The sequence below is a fragment of the Spermophilus citellus genome (genome assembly GCF_964194105.1).
Source record: "Spermophilus citellus genome assembly, chromosome: 17".
Lineage (NCBI taxonomy): Eukaryota > Metazoa > Chordata > Mammalia > Rodentia > Sciuridae > Spermophilus > Spermophilus citellus.
In genome coordinates this window covers 34208981-34225828 of record NC_138199.1, presented here as the reverse complement: position 1 = coordinate 34225828, position 16848 = coordinate 34208981, and the positions used below count along the sequence as shown (strand labels likewise).

The following is a 16848-nucleotide window of genomic DNA, read 5'->3' as shown; positions in this document are numbered from 1 at the left end:
ACCTTAAAAATCCTGGCGCAGTATTCAAAGGATTTGGGGTTAGTGACATCATATACCAGGCATACAACATCACAAATGATCTCAGCCTCAGTTAGAAACTCCGATTCTGAGATATCATGCAACTGGTAAAAAGAAAAAGATAATGAGAAACACAAGTATCACAATTTTGATAAAGTCATGATGTATTATAATTGTTTGGTTGGACATCCTAATAAAAAACTCCTGGTTAATCATAACTTTTCAGACCATTTTTAGAAGTAGAAAGTATAAACAAACAAGTATTTTTTTGCTGATTTTGTGCATTAAAAATGGTGGTGAGGGCTGGGGATGTGGCTCAAGCGGTAGCGCGCTCGCCTGGCATGCGTGCGGCCCGGGTTCGATCCTCAGCACCGCATACCAACAAAGATGTTGTGTCCGCCGAGAACTAAAAAATAAATATTAAAAAAAATTCTCTCTCTCTCCTCTCTCACTCTCTCTTTAAAAAAAAAAATGGTGGTGATTAAGAATCTACAGAAGCTAGCATTCAGTGACGACTGATGTGCTGCTGGCAAGCCTTTTCTGTGTATTGTCTACACTCTATAGATAGGGAAACAGGTTAGAATAAGTCAAGTACAAAAGACAACATACCTAAGAAGTCATCAGACCAAAATGTGAACTCAGATATAATTGCCAAGTGTATTATTTTTCTTACCACACTAACTTTTCTCCTAACAAAACCACTAAGCAAAAGACTTTTTAATTAAAGTCATTTGATTGTACTGCATTGCCTTATCTTTTCAATGTTTATTATATTTCCTAAAGAAATATCCTGGGCTGGGGATGCAGCTCAGTGGTACAGCATGTGCTTAGGCCCTGAGTTCAATCCTTAATACTGGGGGAAAAAAAGAAGCTGTGACTGAATATATTCAAATAAAATACTATTATAGCATGCATAGTCAGAGACATGAAAGATACAACTTGCAAAAATAGTGTAATAATAATAAAATAGGGGGCTGGGGATGTGGCTCAAGTGGTAGTGCGCTCGCCGAGCATGCGTGAGGCACTGGGTTCGATTCTCGGCACCACATAAATGTAAAATAAAGATATTGTGTCCACCTTAAAAAAAAAAAAACTAAGAAACAAATATTTAAAAAATTAAAAAATAATAATAAAAAAACAGGAAAATTAACAGTCAACAATATTAACTAAGTACCTAATATCTAAAACTATACTTATAGGAGACTAGGAGACAAAGGGATATAATAAGAAGCTGACAAACATCAGAAAGACTAAAATATATGTAATATTCAATGTGATAATTTGGTAAAACAAATATTTCCAAAAAGAAATAGACAAATGAATTTTCTAGTATGTCTATTATTTGTTAGAAACTTTTCATTGAGGAGCTAACTTATTAAGAAATAAGCTCAGAGAGAATAAGCCACTTGCCCAAGGTCACAGAACTTATCAATGGTGGACCAAGGTTATATTGAATCTCTTTTTACTGTATTTTGTGGTATCTTTTCAGTCAGATCCTTTCATACATTTTTATGCTATACTCCTTCCTGCTAAGTAGATAAACTTGATTCAGATTATAGGTAAACAACCAAGCATCAGCACTGTTTTCATATTAATTTTTAGTGAATAGCAGTAGAATTTTTAAAAAGTCAAAATGGGAGACTAAAAAGTAAGTTCATTTTCTTCTGTTTTACTTTCTACAGGTGATTTTTTTTACTTATATGTATATTCATGTAATAATCACATAGATCAAAGGAATTAATATTCTAAGAAACAAACCAGGAGGGGGAGAAATCATACACAGATTCTACATTCAGACATTAAAGTAATTTTGTTTCTGTCATTTTAAAATGTACCAATTAAAATTTTTATATTGAGAATTTCTTACCAACAAGTATTTCTCTTGTCCATATACATAAACAGTATTAATTGCATAGTAGGATTTATGATCGTCACGGATTTTCTTCTGTCTCTGAAAACAAAACCAAACATCTCAATATTTATAGGAAGGAATTACTAGTTTTCATCAATACACACACGTGTAGGTGGGTTATAAATAAAAGGGCATTCTTCTCTATACTAAATACTATTTATCAGCATAAAAGGGATGTTAAATATGTTTTTTAGTTTTTAGGGTCTAAGAAAAAATATGCATTTGTTTTGCACAAAGCAAAAGCAGTCGGTTAAGAGGAAGTAAACTGTATTTTTGAAAGTAGATTCTAGAGCCATTGCTGACAAATCACATTACACTATAGTTAGGTCTGATATTGGCCTCATCTGGAAATATGTCAGTTTTACTCAAAGTAAACAGAACTAGGTATTAGTATTCAATTTGAAAGATTTACCATGCATTTATTTCCTGCCAAGGACTATTTGAGGTGCTTTCGTATGTGTAGTCATTTAATCATCATCTAAATAACTGTTGTTTTTAAAAATGAGGGGTGTGTTCAGGAGAGGAGACCTGATGAATGGCTTCTCTATTTACAACACACCCAACAGAAATCTGGGTTTACTCATCACAGGAAGCAGAATATATTGGCCTTCCTGTGACATCATGCCCTATACATGTTAAAACAAAAAACAAAAACAAAAACAAAAAAAAAAAAAAGGAGGAGGAGGAGGAGGAGGAGGAGGAGGAGGAGGAGGAGGAGAAAAAAGGCAAATGAGAGCAGGGCACAGTGGCACATGCATATTAATCCCAGCTACTTGGGAAGCTAAGGCAGGAGGGCTGTAAGGCCAGCCTCAGCAATCAAGCAATACCCTGTCTCAAAATAAAAAACAAAAAATAGAAGGGTTGAGGATGCAGCTCAAAGGTAGAGCATGCTTTCTGGGTTCAATCTCCAGTACCACCAAATATATATATTGGTGTTAGCTGTGTGTGTGTGTTTATATATATATATATATATATATATATATATATATATATATATATATATATATAAACACACACACACAGCTAACACCAATGAAACACTTTACTAATATATATAGGGCAATGAGCTCTAGTAATCATCTAAAAAGGTTAATAATGGCTATAAAAATTACGTAAACTACAGAAATTTGTTGGATATAATCTATATTCTGAGAACTCTCACCATTAAGTTTCTTCCAAGAAGAGCCTGAAGAATTCCACTTTTCCCACAGCTTTTCATTCCAATTACATTACATCTGAACACATTTCTTTGAGTCTGTTTTTTCTGAAGGTCTATCTTTTTATCTCTTGTTACTAAAAAGAAAAAGAAACACTAAATATGTACCAGATTCTTGGAGCCTTCATTCCACCTTCTCAAAATAAGGTACTGCTATTTATCACTTTTATGCAGTATCTAATCTACAAAAACACATAAAATAGGCAAGCTTATGTAAAATAAAGTACTACCTATAATGCAGAAGGGTATAACTTAGTGGAAATGATGCATTTCTGAAAGTTGACTATAAACTTTCAGTAAAAAATGATAGCTTGCATAAAATAAGCAGTATATTTTTACTAGGAAAATATCCTAAAAATGAATAAAAATTACAATGAATATATCTAACATTATATCCTATCTAATTTGATGTTATTGTCACATAGAATGTGAGTGTAGCTCAATAGTAGAGAGCTTTCCTAGCATGTGTAATGCTAAGGGTTCAATTCCCAGTACTACCAAAAAAAAAAAAAAAAAAAAATTATTGGCATAACAAATTATCAACTATGAATGCTATTTGAAACCTGCAACCTCTTGGAGCTGGAAAGAGATTTTTACTCTTGGGTTAGCTGGGTTCTTAGGCATCAATCTGTCAAAAAAAGCATGACAGAAACAATATTGTACCATTAGGAAAATGGGACATCTCTTCTTGAGGTAAAGAAAGCTCCTTAAGCTATACCCAAAGGTACAACAACAGTAGAGCCCATCACAGACACTACTGATTATAGCAAAATCAAAATGATAAAAATACACAACAATTATGTAATAGTTAAGTACATTATAGAATACTATATAATGGCACAATATTTCACATTAAAGATATATAGAAGTATACTTATTGATATGCAAAGATGTTCACAACATGTTCTTGAGTGAAAGAACCCCAGAGCTGGCTAGAAATTAACTGCTTACTCTTTGGTGCCGAATTAAATACTAATAATTAGTTAAGAACTTGAAAGGGTACTTGTTCTGTCAGTTTAAGTAGGTTATCTTCTGGGGCTGAGGTTGTAGTTCAGTGATAGAGCACTTGCCCACCATGCATGAGGTTCTGGGTTTGATCCTCGGCACCATATAAATATAAACAAATAAAATAAAGGTATAAAAAAATACAATAACATTATTTTTTTAAAAAAAGGCTAGCTTCTTGTAAGAGCTTCCTGTAACACATGGCAGAGTTTCCATCAATTGGTATATAAGAAAATCCTATAATGACCAATTGCTAAATTTCTTATTTTCATACCTATGAATTTCCTTTAAATGAAGTACACTGCTTTGGCAAGAATGTGTGGTTTACAATTCAAGATCTGTGAAAGATTTATTAATAAGGAAAAAGATTACAAAGTTGATAAATGTATAATTAGTTCCAGACCGAAATCAAGATCAAGTGTTTAAGTTTTTTTTAAAGTGGCCTAACATATGCTAGGCAAGTGCTCTACCACTGAGTCACAACCCTAGCCCTCCAAATTTTTTTTTTAATTTTTATATATATTTTTAGTTGTTTATGGACCTTTATTTTTATTGTTCTTTCTTTCTTTTTAAGTGGCATTTTGATGACAGTAATTCCCACTGCCTTTTTAAAAAAAGATTTACTTTTTAGTTGTAATTGATTTTTATTTGGTCCTAAGAATCGAATGCAGGGCCTCGCACGTGCTAGGCAAGCGCTCTACCACTGAGCCACAACCCTAGCCTGGCATTGTTTTTAATGTTCAAAGAAAATTAAAATGCAAGACAGATTGGTAAACCCTTTAATGTCCATAGTTCTTCCCCATCTTCATCAGTGGAGTATCCCAAGGCAGTATATTAGAAACAAAAACTCTACTCTTTTTTTTTTTTTTTTTTGACAAACAATAAAATCAGGCATCACAACTCAAAAGAAAGTACTAAATCTTGAGGAAAACTAATACAGTGTAGACATGGAAAACTAAGGAAGATGAGTTTACTTTTATTCTTTGTAACATTTGAAACTAGAGTCTAAAAATGTTCCTAATCATAAACTGAATAGTAGCCAACGCTTACCTGTAATGGCTGAAGCTTGAGACTCTTGTTCAGTCAATATGGAATAGCCTAGATAGCCCAAATATTCTAGGCACCGCTGTACATCTAAATAGGTTGTGAGCCTAAGGAAGGGAAGGTTTACACGGTGAAAAGTTCCTAAATGAACACTCATGAGGGGAAAACATTTTCAACAGCTCAAAAACTGTTTCCTACTAGACCCAGTGTTTGTCATACTACTTCAATTTCCTGTGTACCCAACCATGGGGCTGCCATTCTTTTTTCTTTATTTGGCATGGTACTGGGGATTGAACCCAACGGCACTCAACTGCTGAGCTACACCCCCAATCCTTTTTATTTTATTTTTTGAGACAAGGTTTTGTTAGGTTGCTGAGGCTGGTCTTAAACTTGTGATTCTCCTGTCTCAACCTGCAGAGTTGCTAGAATTATAAGGCATATACCACCACCACTGCTGACTGCTATACTGCCATTCATTTTTTATTTTTTTTAAATTTATTTCTTAGTTTTAGTTGTACACAATGCCTGTATTTTATTTATTTATTTATTTATATGTGGTGCTGAGGATCAAACCCAGGGCCTCCTCACATGTGCTAGGCGAGCACTTTACCACTGAGCCACAACCCAACCCCCCCCCCCCAACTATACTGCCATTCTTAAAGCAGAAAGAAAGGGAAGAGAATGCAAGATGGGGCAAATTCCCCTATCTATTCCACTGCCAGAGAAAGCAATGCCACACAGATAAGCAGATAGTGCCTTTAAAAATTATAGTAGGAATATTTTAATTATCTGCTTCCCAAGTGGGTTGGGAATATTGGGTTGGGAACACGGTGGGTTCTGCAAATATTGACCAGCTGAAGACTTAATGATAATTTTAAAAAATCGGAAAAGGATTGACAAAAGAACAAAAATAACTAAAAGACTTCTGAAATCAGCTATCCTTTCTTATGTATTTGAAAAAAGATCCTAATGTTGAAAAAGTTAGTCTCACCAAGGTTAAAATAATTATGTCATCACACAAGACCAGGGAATTCCCTGAAGACACTAAATACAATGTCAACCAGAACATAACAAAACTGTAGACAAATCTTCTCTAAACTTTACTAAAATTTTATTAACAACAACAAATAATGCAGTAAGACCTCAGTGTCCAATAAAATATGCTACTCCTCATATGCTGAAGGAGTAATTGTGCAATAGCAATGTCACTTCCAATTCTTTTTTTTTTTTTAATATTTATTTTTCAGTATTTGGCGGACACAGCATCTTTGTCTGTATGTGGTGCTGAGGATCAAACCCGGGCCGCACGCATGCCAGGCGAGCGCGCTACCACTTGAGCCACATCCCCAGCCCCAATTCTTTCTTTTTTAAAAAAATATTTTTATTAGTTGTTGATGGACCTTTATTTTAATTATTTATTTACATGCAGTGCTGAGGATCAAACCCACATGTGCCTCACACATGCTAGGCAAGTGCTCTACCACTGAGCCACAACCCCAGCCCTCCAAATTTCTTTTTTTTTTTTTAAATCTTATATATATTTTTAGTTTTGATGGATCTTTATTTTTATTCATTTATTTATATGCGGTGCTGAGAATCTAAACCAGTGCCTCACACATGCCAGGTAAGTACTCTATTACTGAGCCACAACCCCAGCCCCAATTTTCTTAATCAAACAAAAAAGTATTAAAATGAAGTTCATTTTTGATGTAAGACTTAGATTACTGTTTCCTAGTACATCATCCAAAAGAAAATAATCCCTTCCTGATAAATCTATAAAGTGTTTATAATCCCAGCAGCACTACAAATCCTGCTTAAGAAACAGTTATGATTGAAGCATTTCATAGGCTCTGACAAGCTTACAAAACGATGAATATAATATACCACAATTTTAAACTAGTGGTGGTTCTAGAGGAAAGAAGTGAGCTCTATACTCACGTCCACTGGGAAAGGAATCCCTGATAGGTTATCCAGCCTTTTTCATTTGTACAAACTGTGTTATTCACATCTGGTCCCCAAGGTATATAAGGGAAAACTTTGAATAAATCCTTAAGTTCATCAGGTGACAAAGCACAGTCTCTATCCTGACAAAACACAAGGAAGTATACATAATGTTTAGATATCCAAGAGAATAATTCTCAAACACAAAATCCCCATAGTCCATGAAAGACTTGCCTCTAAAAATGTGAATTAACAAACAATAAGAAATTTTACATTTCATCAAAACTAAAAAATATAATAATGAATCTATCAGAAACTACATTTTTTCATCCCCAAGAAAACAATGAAAGTAAAAGTAGAAAATATTTTTGCTAGTTGCACTTGGAGAGATTGAACAGTTTGGGCTACATACATAAGTATCACATTGCTAAGGAAACAGAGAAAAATCTCCCACAGAAGAATATTTTACCATATATCATGGAAAATGTCAGTTAAATGCTCACCAGATCATGTTTGTCAAAGGTGCTTTGGAGAAACAAATATGCATGATGATTTAATTCAGTAGTGCAATCAGGAGGTATTTTTAGCCTGTTAATGAAAAAATTAAAAAATAAATCATTAATCAAATATTAAAATTTAATTTAAGAAATGAATACAAAATTGCAACAAGTGTTTTTGTGGGATGCCACTATTTACAAAATTTTCTTCCCCTGGAGCATTTAGAATTTCCCAGGGTAAGTCTCTGGAGTATAACACTCCTCAGAAGAGTCATAATAATGCTTTTTCCAAATGCTTTTTCCAAAATAACATAGATCCTGGGCTAGGGATGTGGCTCAAGCGGTAGCGCGCTCGCCTGGCATGCGTGCGGCCCGGGTTCGATCCTCAGCACCACTTACAAAGATGTTGTGTCTGCTGAAAACTAAAAAATAAATATTAAAAAAAAAAATTCTAAAAAAAAAAAAATAACATAGATCTTTTCCCAAATATCAGAAGGGCAAATAGTAATGATTAAAATTTTACAAATAGTAATGATTAAACTATAATAGATTTGTTTTCCCTATAAACAAATCATCACAATTATGGCCTTAATATCAATGCCAATATGTAACAACTTGAAAATTATATGAATAGATGTTATTTCACCTTTTGAACCATCTTAAATTTAGTTCAATAAATATTAATCAAATTCACTGAACTAGGTATTAGGGAGACAGGCTCTCTACTTTTTTTTTTTAAACTGACATATAATATTTATACTTATTTAAAAGAGAGAGAGAGAGAGAGAGAGAATTTTTTAATATTTATTTTTTAGTTTTTGGTGGACACAACATCTTTATTTTATTTTTATGTGGTGCTGAGGATCCAAACCAGAGCCCCATGCATGCCAGGCTTGAGCCACATCCCCAGCCCACTTATTTTTTTAATATTTTTTTTTTACTTGTAGGTGGAAACAATGCCTTTATTTTTATTTATTTATTTTTATGTGGTACTGAGGATGGAACCCAGCACCTCACTTGTCTACACGAGCATTCTACCATTGAGCCACAACCCCAGCCCTATTTATACTTATTTGTGGGATATATACTACTACAGTTTGATACATGTATACAATGTATAATGATCAAATCAGTATAATTAGCATTTCTGTCTTTTCAAATATTATCATTTCTATATGCTGGAAACATTCAAACTCTTAATTTTTTTTTTTTTGTTGTACCAGGAATTGAACTCAGGGGCACTTGACCCGAGCCACATCCCCAACCCTATTTTGTATTTAGAGACAGGGTCTCACTGAATTGCTTAGCGCCTCACTTTTGCTGAGGCTGGCTTTGAACTCATAATCCTCCTCCTTCAGCCTCCCATACCACTGAGATCACAGATGTGGGCCACCACATCCATCCTTCTCTAATCTTGAAATATTCAATTAATTGTTATAGACTGGGGCTGGGGTTGTGGCTCAGTGGTAGAGCACTTGACTAGCACATGTGAGGCACTGGATTAGATCTTCAGTACTACATAAAAATAAATAAATAAAACAATAAATAAATAAATAAATAAAACAGAACTACTCCCCCTGCCACTGTATTTTGATACCCATTATTAATAATCTACCCTGCATCACTCCCCTTATTTACCTCTAGTGACCTCCATTCTACTCTTTACTTCTTTATGATTAACCTTTTTAGCTTCCACAAATGAGTAAAAAAATGTGATATTAGTCTTTCTGTGCCTGGCTTATTTCACTTAACATAATGTCGTCCAGTTCTACTCATGACAGGATTTCATCCTTTTTATGGCTGAATAATATTCAATCATATATATGCGCTATTTTAAAAATTCATTCATCCATAGATGGACATTTCTGTTGATTCCTTATCCTGGCTATTGTGACTAGTGCTGAAGAAACACAGGAGTATAGGTATCTCTCTGATCTAATAATTCCATAACTAGTAGCAAGGGATGGGATCAGATGGTAGCTCTATTTTCAGGGTTTTTTTGTTTGTTTTGTTTTTATTACAGAGATTGAATACAGACAGGAACATCTACTACTGAGCTATAATCCAAGCCCTTTTTATTTATTATTTTGAGACAGGGTTTTGCTAAATTGCTAAGGCTGGCCTTATACTGTGATTCTCTTGCTTCAGCCTCCCAAGTCGCTGGGACTATGGACACGTGCCACCATGCCTAGCTATTTTCAGTTGTTCTGAGGAACTTCCATAGTATTTTCCATAATGGCTGAACTGATTTGCATTTCCACCTACAGTGTTTGAGAGTTTCCTTTTCTTCTCATCTTTACCATTTTTTTTGTGTGTCATTTTGATAATGATAGGCTCCCTATTTCTAAGGAACCACATTCAAGTGGGAGGTAGACCACAAACAGATGTCAACAGAATGAGGTAAGTGCTAAGTACGTAAGTTAAGGATGCTAGAAGAGCTTCCATGGAGGGGAACATCTCTGGCCTGGGAGTGGGAAGGTGTCAATATTGCTAAAAGTCACTGTCACCTAAATGAAACTTGAAGTATGAGGCACTAATAAGATTGGGGAAAAGGAGAGAGAATGATAAAAAGCATAGATGAAAGCCTGGAGTAGGAAACAACATATGTTTTGTGGACTAAAAATAGTTTGGTATTTACTTCTAGAATGAAGGCAGGGGAGAGCATGAGCAGAGGAGGTTATGAATGACCTCAGATACCACATTAAGAAGCTTGACTTTGGGGGCTGGAGTTGTGGCTTAGTGGTAGAGCGCTTGCCTAACATGCATGAGGCACTGGGTTCGATCCTCAGCACCACATAAATATAAAATAAGGATATTGTGTCCACCTAAAACTAAAAAAAAAATAAATAAATATTAAAAAAAAGAAGCTTGACTTTATGCTGTGCCTTGAAGAGAAGTGACATAGCCAAATTTCTGTGTATATGTATGTAAATGTACACATACACTAATCTAGTAGCAAGGTGAAGAACAGAGCAGAAAGATTAATAAGAAATAAAAATGCAAATGGTGGCTCTAGGAGATTATTTTACAGAATGTTAAATGCAGAAAGTATAAAGAAACTCAAAGAGATGATTAGTATAAGCCACAAAGCAATAAGAGATGGCACTTCCTAACTGTCTTAAAAAAGCAATAAGCAACCACCTATAGAATATATTGGCCCACATAAACAGCACAAGAAAGAAAACTTTTGAGGGGTCCTAGGACTAATTCATTCATTATGTATTTATCAAAAAATCTGGGAAATTAACTTTAAAAAAATTTTTTTTTCAGTTGTAGATGGACACAATATCTTTATTTACTTATTTTTATGTGGTGCTGAGGATCGAACCCAGGGCCTCACATGTGCTATGCAAGCTCTATACCACTGAGCTACAACCCCAGCCTCTGGGAAATTAACTTGAGCCAAGATTTAGTACCTTAGACAAGCAAAGCTTGAACTTAGAACTGATGAAAGAACCAGGAATTTAATCTGAAAGACTTCTGATTCCAATGGGGAAGGAAACAACTACGTCTTTCTGAAGCATTACATAGTTAGCTGGAGATGTGATTCTAAAATTTAAAAACGACATTATGAAATAACACCATGAAAAAGGGAGGAAGAAAGATCAAAGGCTCCAAAGCCAGATCTTGGGAAGTCATGAACTTTGAGAAGTCCGTGTCCCCAGGGTAAAGAAGAGGCATCCTATGGCACATCACTCTTCTATATGAGGTGGCACTGGGTCCACTTTTAAATAAACAGTATTTAAACAGCATTATCAAAGGAAAATAAAACAAACTGACCAGGTATTTAGGGAAAATACTTTATCCTGAGCTAATAACGGGCTATAAAATTGAAGAACTAAAGAAAAATGCATATTTTTGATCTCTTGACTCAAAACCAAGTTTATATGGCTTCTTTTTCTCCTTCTCCAGTAAAAATGAATTAAAAAAACATAACTTGTATTCTCTGTGAGAAGAGGGGCAAGAATTTGAGCCCTGCTATAAGTCTGTAGCTCTCAAGGATGGATGCTTTAGTTTCTAAGAAGATACCTGGCAATTTCTGGAGATATTTTTGGTTGTCACAGCTAAGGAAAGAAAGAGGTGTTACTGCCATCTAAGTATGCCCAATATTTCAAATGCACAGGACAGGCTGTATAGGAATTATCTGGTCCAAAATGTTGATAGTGGCAAAACTGAGAAACCCTGCTACAAATCTTTGCCTATAAATCTAAATTACTCCTGAGGAGCTTGAAGCCTGCCAATCTGTATGCTAAATAAAACTTAAAAATACTTGGCAAGTGGGCTGGGGTTATAGCTCAGTGGTAGTGCTTGCCTGGCATGTGTGAGGCACTGCGTTCGATTCTTAGCATCACATATAAAAAATAAAATAAAAAAGTCCACCAACAACTAAAAAAACAATTTGAAAAAAAATTAGAAAACCAAAGGTACATACAAGGGGAATAAATATTCAGGTGTTAAATCCAAATCATCATCATAACCAAATCGTCGAAGTACAGTCCAAGTAGTTTCATGTCTCCCTCTCTGGATAAACAGCGTGTGTAAAAAGAGAAAACCTGAAATAAAGTAAATACAATAGATGTAAAGGAAGGTACAGAATCACACAAGAGAAAAGCATATAATTGCAAGAGCTAGATTTGTAAATATTAATATACCAGTTTCACGGTGAAGATCAAAATAAAATTCACAACTGCCTAATGAAACAGAGTTCATTTCAGAGTTGAGTTACATATACACCCAGCTCAGCAAGACACCACTGGATGAAAGGGCCAAAATTACGTTCCAAGGAATACATGTATCACAGTTATATGATGGAAGCAAATGAAAATGTTTTTTAGATTTTGAGTTTATTTCTATAATGGAAAATTCTGGAATTCAATTTTATTTCTTATTTCACTTGTGGCTCTATAATATATTCAACAGGGAATATTCTATACTTGATAAGTATGACTTGTAGACAAAATTATCTGAAGATAATTTCTATTTAAAGACTATTTATGAGTAGAAAAGACTTTAAGATAAATTTATTTGTTCCAGATATCTCTTTCCTTTAGATGGTCCTGAGAGTCCCTGAGATGGAACCAATTAAAAAAAAAATTTGTATGTGTGTGTGTGTGTATATATATATATATATATATATTTTTTTTTTTTTGGTTGTAGATGGACACAATACCTTTATTTCATTTATTTATTTTTATGTGGCACTGAGAATCAAACTCAGTGCCTCACACATGCTCTACCACTGAGCTACAACCCCAGCCCCCAACAAGTTCTCTACCTCTAATTTATAGTGATAGTAAAGATAATATGGACTATCTTCCAACTTTCAAATATCCAAATCAGATTTTAGGCATTTTCTTAAGGCATAAATAATGCTATAAACACCTTCACTTTCTGTGAAATTTCAAAAAATATTAAGTTTAAAAGTGTTGAAAAAACACCATTAACCCACCTTTCAACGTCAATCCACTGTCAGCCACACCATCACTTATGTGTTTTCTTACTACATTCTTGACATCTTCCAGAGCTTGAGGAGCTAATGGAGTATTGAAACAAATTCTCTAGCAAAAATAAATAAATAAATAAAATAAAAATAAGTTTAAAAATAAACCAGCATTAAAACCACAAATATAAAACAATAATCTACTAAGAATAGAAAATAAGGGGCTGGGGTTGTGGCTCAGTGGTAGATCACTTGCCTAGTACCTGCGAGGCCCTGGGTTCAATCATCAGTACCACATAAAAATAAACAAACAAAATAAAGATATTGTGCCCAACTACAACTAAAAAATAAGTATTAAAAAAATCAAGTAGTTGTAACCAAAATAAATTCTAAATTAAAATAGTCCCCACTTTGAATAATTTACTTAGAAGAAAAGAAACTTCCCAACTCCCCTTATCCTGTTTCTAAAACACAAGGGTCTTTGTATAGCTACGTTACACAAAACCAAGAAAGCAAAATGATTCATAGTTCAAACTTCAAGTTCTTAAGATACCCATTGTATACCATGAAATGAAAACTATCAAAGAAACCCCTCAATTCCTACACATGAGAGTTTTTTATACCATAAGGGTTTAAGTAGCTTCATGTGATAGTTTTACAAGAAAGAGACTAAGGCAAGCAACAAATTATTGTTTAAGCTTAAAAAATTTTTATAGTTTTTAATCAACAAAGACAAAGACATGATAATGCCTAAAACTAAAATCACTTACCTGAAAGAAGTTGAGTTCAGCATCGTTGAGAGTACCATCATTATCTTGATCAGATATTTTAAATATACGAGTAAGGGCTTTTATACAGGCTGGTTTCATCTGTAAAAAATTAAAGTAGGATTTTAAATATGATTTTCATAAGTAAAGGTAAGAACAACTCTCACTGTTTTCACATAACTGCAAATATAATCAACATGAAAAATGATCTAAAGCAAAACCATTTACTTTTACACTGGAGCCTTAGGTAAATGAGGCAATATTTACTTGCACTAATATTTAGAAAGGCTACATTCTTCCCTCATGACCATAATTCCTCTGAGAACAGGCCAAAAAAAATCATAATAAATAAAGAAGTTCATCATTGGGTGAGGATTCAGTGAGATTCATTATATATTTATGTCCTCCCTCATTCCATAATGAATTTAACTGACATAAAATTATTAAAGGCTCTCCTTCCCAACTTCTGGTAGCAGAATAGGACATGATGTTTTGATCTACCCCTTATATGTTTTAGAGCTAGGATGTAAAATGAACTTATTCACAAACAGATGGCAAAATATCATTAGTTAATACATGTAAAAAACTTTTACTAACTTTGTATTATGAGATAAGAATCTTTTTTTTTTGAACCCAGGGGTGTTTTACACTGAGCCACACCCCCAACCCATTTTATTTTTTATTTTGAGACAAAGTCCCACTAAGTTGCTCATGCTAGCCTCAAACTTGCAATCCCAAATTGCTGGGATTACAGGCATGCAAAACTACACCTGCTTAAGTATTATCTACATTTAGAAAAGAATCTTGCCTTTTGAGACTTTGTAAATTTTTATTTTTAAAAAAATATTTATTTTTTAGTTTTAGGTAGACACAATATCTTTATTTTACATTTATGTGGTGCTGATGATGGAACCCAGTGCCTGATGCATGCTAGGCGAAAACTCTACCACTGAGCCACAACCCCAGCCCCTGTAAAATTTTTATAAGTAATGCTGTTGGAAATATGTTTTGATAGCTTCCTCAATTATCTTACGATATAAAAAGAATAGAATATCTGAATATTTAAAAATAAGGTTCTGGGGGGGCTGGGGATGTGGCTCAAGCGGTAGCGCGCTCGCCTGGCATGCGTGCGGCCCGGGTTCGATCCTCAGCACCACATACCAACAAAGATGTTGTGTCCGCCGAGAACTAAAAAATAATAAATATTAAAAAATTCTCTCTCTTCTCTCTCTCTCTCTCTCCTCTTTCACTCTCTCTTTAAAAAAAAAAAAAAATAAGGTTCTGGGGCTGGGGTTGTGGCTCAGCAGTAGAGTGCTCATCTAGCATGTGCAAACCCTGGGTTCGATCCTCAGCACCACATAAAAATAAATAAAATAAAGGTATATATATATCTATAAAAACTCTCATCCTAAAAACTAAGTAAATAAAAATACGGTCCACATTTTCTAGTTTGCATAATTAGCATAGGGTCACCAGTGCCAACAATTTTGAGAATGAAAAAAAAATCTTTAAGTAGCTAAGAATGTGTTTCAGTGATACAGTACTTGCTTAGTAAGTGTGAAACACTGGGTCTGATCCTTAACCCTGCAAAAAAACAAAAAAAACTTTCAGGAAGATCTTTGAAGTTTGTTTAGACTTAGAGGTAGATCTCTTATGGACCCATCTGTTATGGAGAAATGAGATGGCAAGGTGAGAAAAATGTATAATTTTTAGTTTATAACTTCAGCCATATGGCTATCCTAAGCAAAATGGTAATGATGACAGGTTTTTTTAGTTGCAGATGGACACAATATCTTTATTGTTTTTTAATATTTATATTTTTAGTTGTAGTTGGACACATACCTTTATTTTATTTATTTTTATTTTTATGTGGTGCTGAGATTCGAACCCAGGGCCTTGTATGTGCTAGGCAAGTGCTCTACTGCTGAGCCACAACCCCAGCCCAACAATATCTTTATTTTTATTTGTTTATTTTTATGTGATGCTGAGGATCAAACCCAGGGCCTTACACATGCTAGGCAAGCGCTCTATCATTGAGCTACAACCCCAGCCCCCAACAATTTTATTCATTTTAGTTGTTGACAAACCTTTATTTTTTGTTTATATGTGGTGCTGAGAATTGAACCCAGTGCCTCACACATTCAAGGCAAGTGCTCTACCAGTGAACCACAACCCCAGCCACCCCCCCCTTTTTTTAAGATAGATTTTTTTTTAAATAGTTTGTTAGTTGTTGATGGACCTTTATTTTATTTTATTTTTTAAAGTACATGTTATCAATATTTTCTTCTGTCAATTTCATTTTTGTTTTTTTTTAATATTTATTTTTTAGTTCTCGGCGGACACAACATCTTTGTTGGTATGTGGTGCTGAGGATGGAACCTGGGTCGCACGCATGCCAGGTGAGCGCACTACGGCTTGAGCCACATCCCCAGCCCGATAGACCTTTATTTTATTTATGTATATGTGGTACTGAGAATCAAACCTAGTGCCTCACACATGCCAGGCAAGTATGCTACAGCTGAGTCACAGCCCAAGCCCATGATGACAACTTTATGTTCAAAAATAAATGCAGAAAAAAATATTCTTTAAAAGATAGGAAATAGTTTTCTTCAATAAATCTTAGTTAAATGAGGTCTCTTAGAGTTGTAGATGAACACAATATCTTTATTTATTTTTATGTGGTGCTGAGGATCGAACCCAAGTGCCCCACATGTGTGAGGCAGGCACTCTACCACTAAGCTACAGTCCCAGCCCTCATGGGTGACTTCTTTTTAAAAAAATAAATGGCAATAAATTGCTTCTATAAATATGATCTAACATTAACATTCAAGATTAATAAAGATTATTGTTATATTTTATTTATTCTCTTTGAAAAAATTATTATATAATAATCTAAATGTTTACAAAAGAAGCAGTAGCTAGAATGATGCACAAACCAGAACCTAAAAATAACTTCTCATTTTGTTCAAGTGGTTTTTCCTCACATAATAAAAGACTACATTAAAAAA

The 16848-nt window shown here is 34.3% G+C and overlaps 1 protein-coding gene across 12 annotated transcripts in view; it reads right to left on the bottom strand.

Annotated features, from left to right (window-relative positions):
* RHOT1 (ras homolog family member T1) overlaps window positions 1–16848 on the bottom strand; it is a 68781-nt gene that overhangs the window by 18137 nt on the left and 33796 nt on the right. For all 12 annotated transcript variants that reach the window (XR_014019296.1, XR_014019297.1, XM_081270840.1 and 9 more), the window contains exons 9-17: window positions 13844–13942; window positions 13083–13191; window positions 12066–12186; window positions 7640–7724; window positions 7134–7279; window positions 5202–5302; window positions 3093–3223; window positions 1886–1969; window positions 3–122 (exon numbers count right to left, since the gene is read on the bottom strand). Coding sequence is in view for 10 of the 12 variants with exons in the window: in XM_081270840.1 (XP_081126966.1) it covers window positions 3–122; window positions 1886–1969; window positions 3093–3223; window positions 5202–5302; window positions 7134–7279; window positions 7640–7724; window positions 12066–12186; window positions 13083–13191; window positions 13844–13942 (996 nt within the window). In the remaining 2 variants the exon portion in view is untranslated. The remainder of the gene's footprint in view (window positions 1–2; window positions 123–1885; window positions 1970–3092; window positions 3224–5201; window positions 5303–7133; window positions 7280–7639; window positions 7725–12065; window positions 12187–13082; window positions 13192–13843; window positions 13943–16848) is intronic.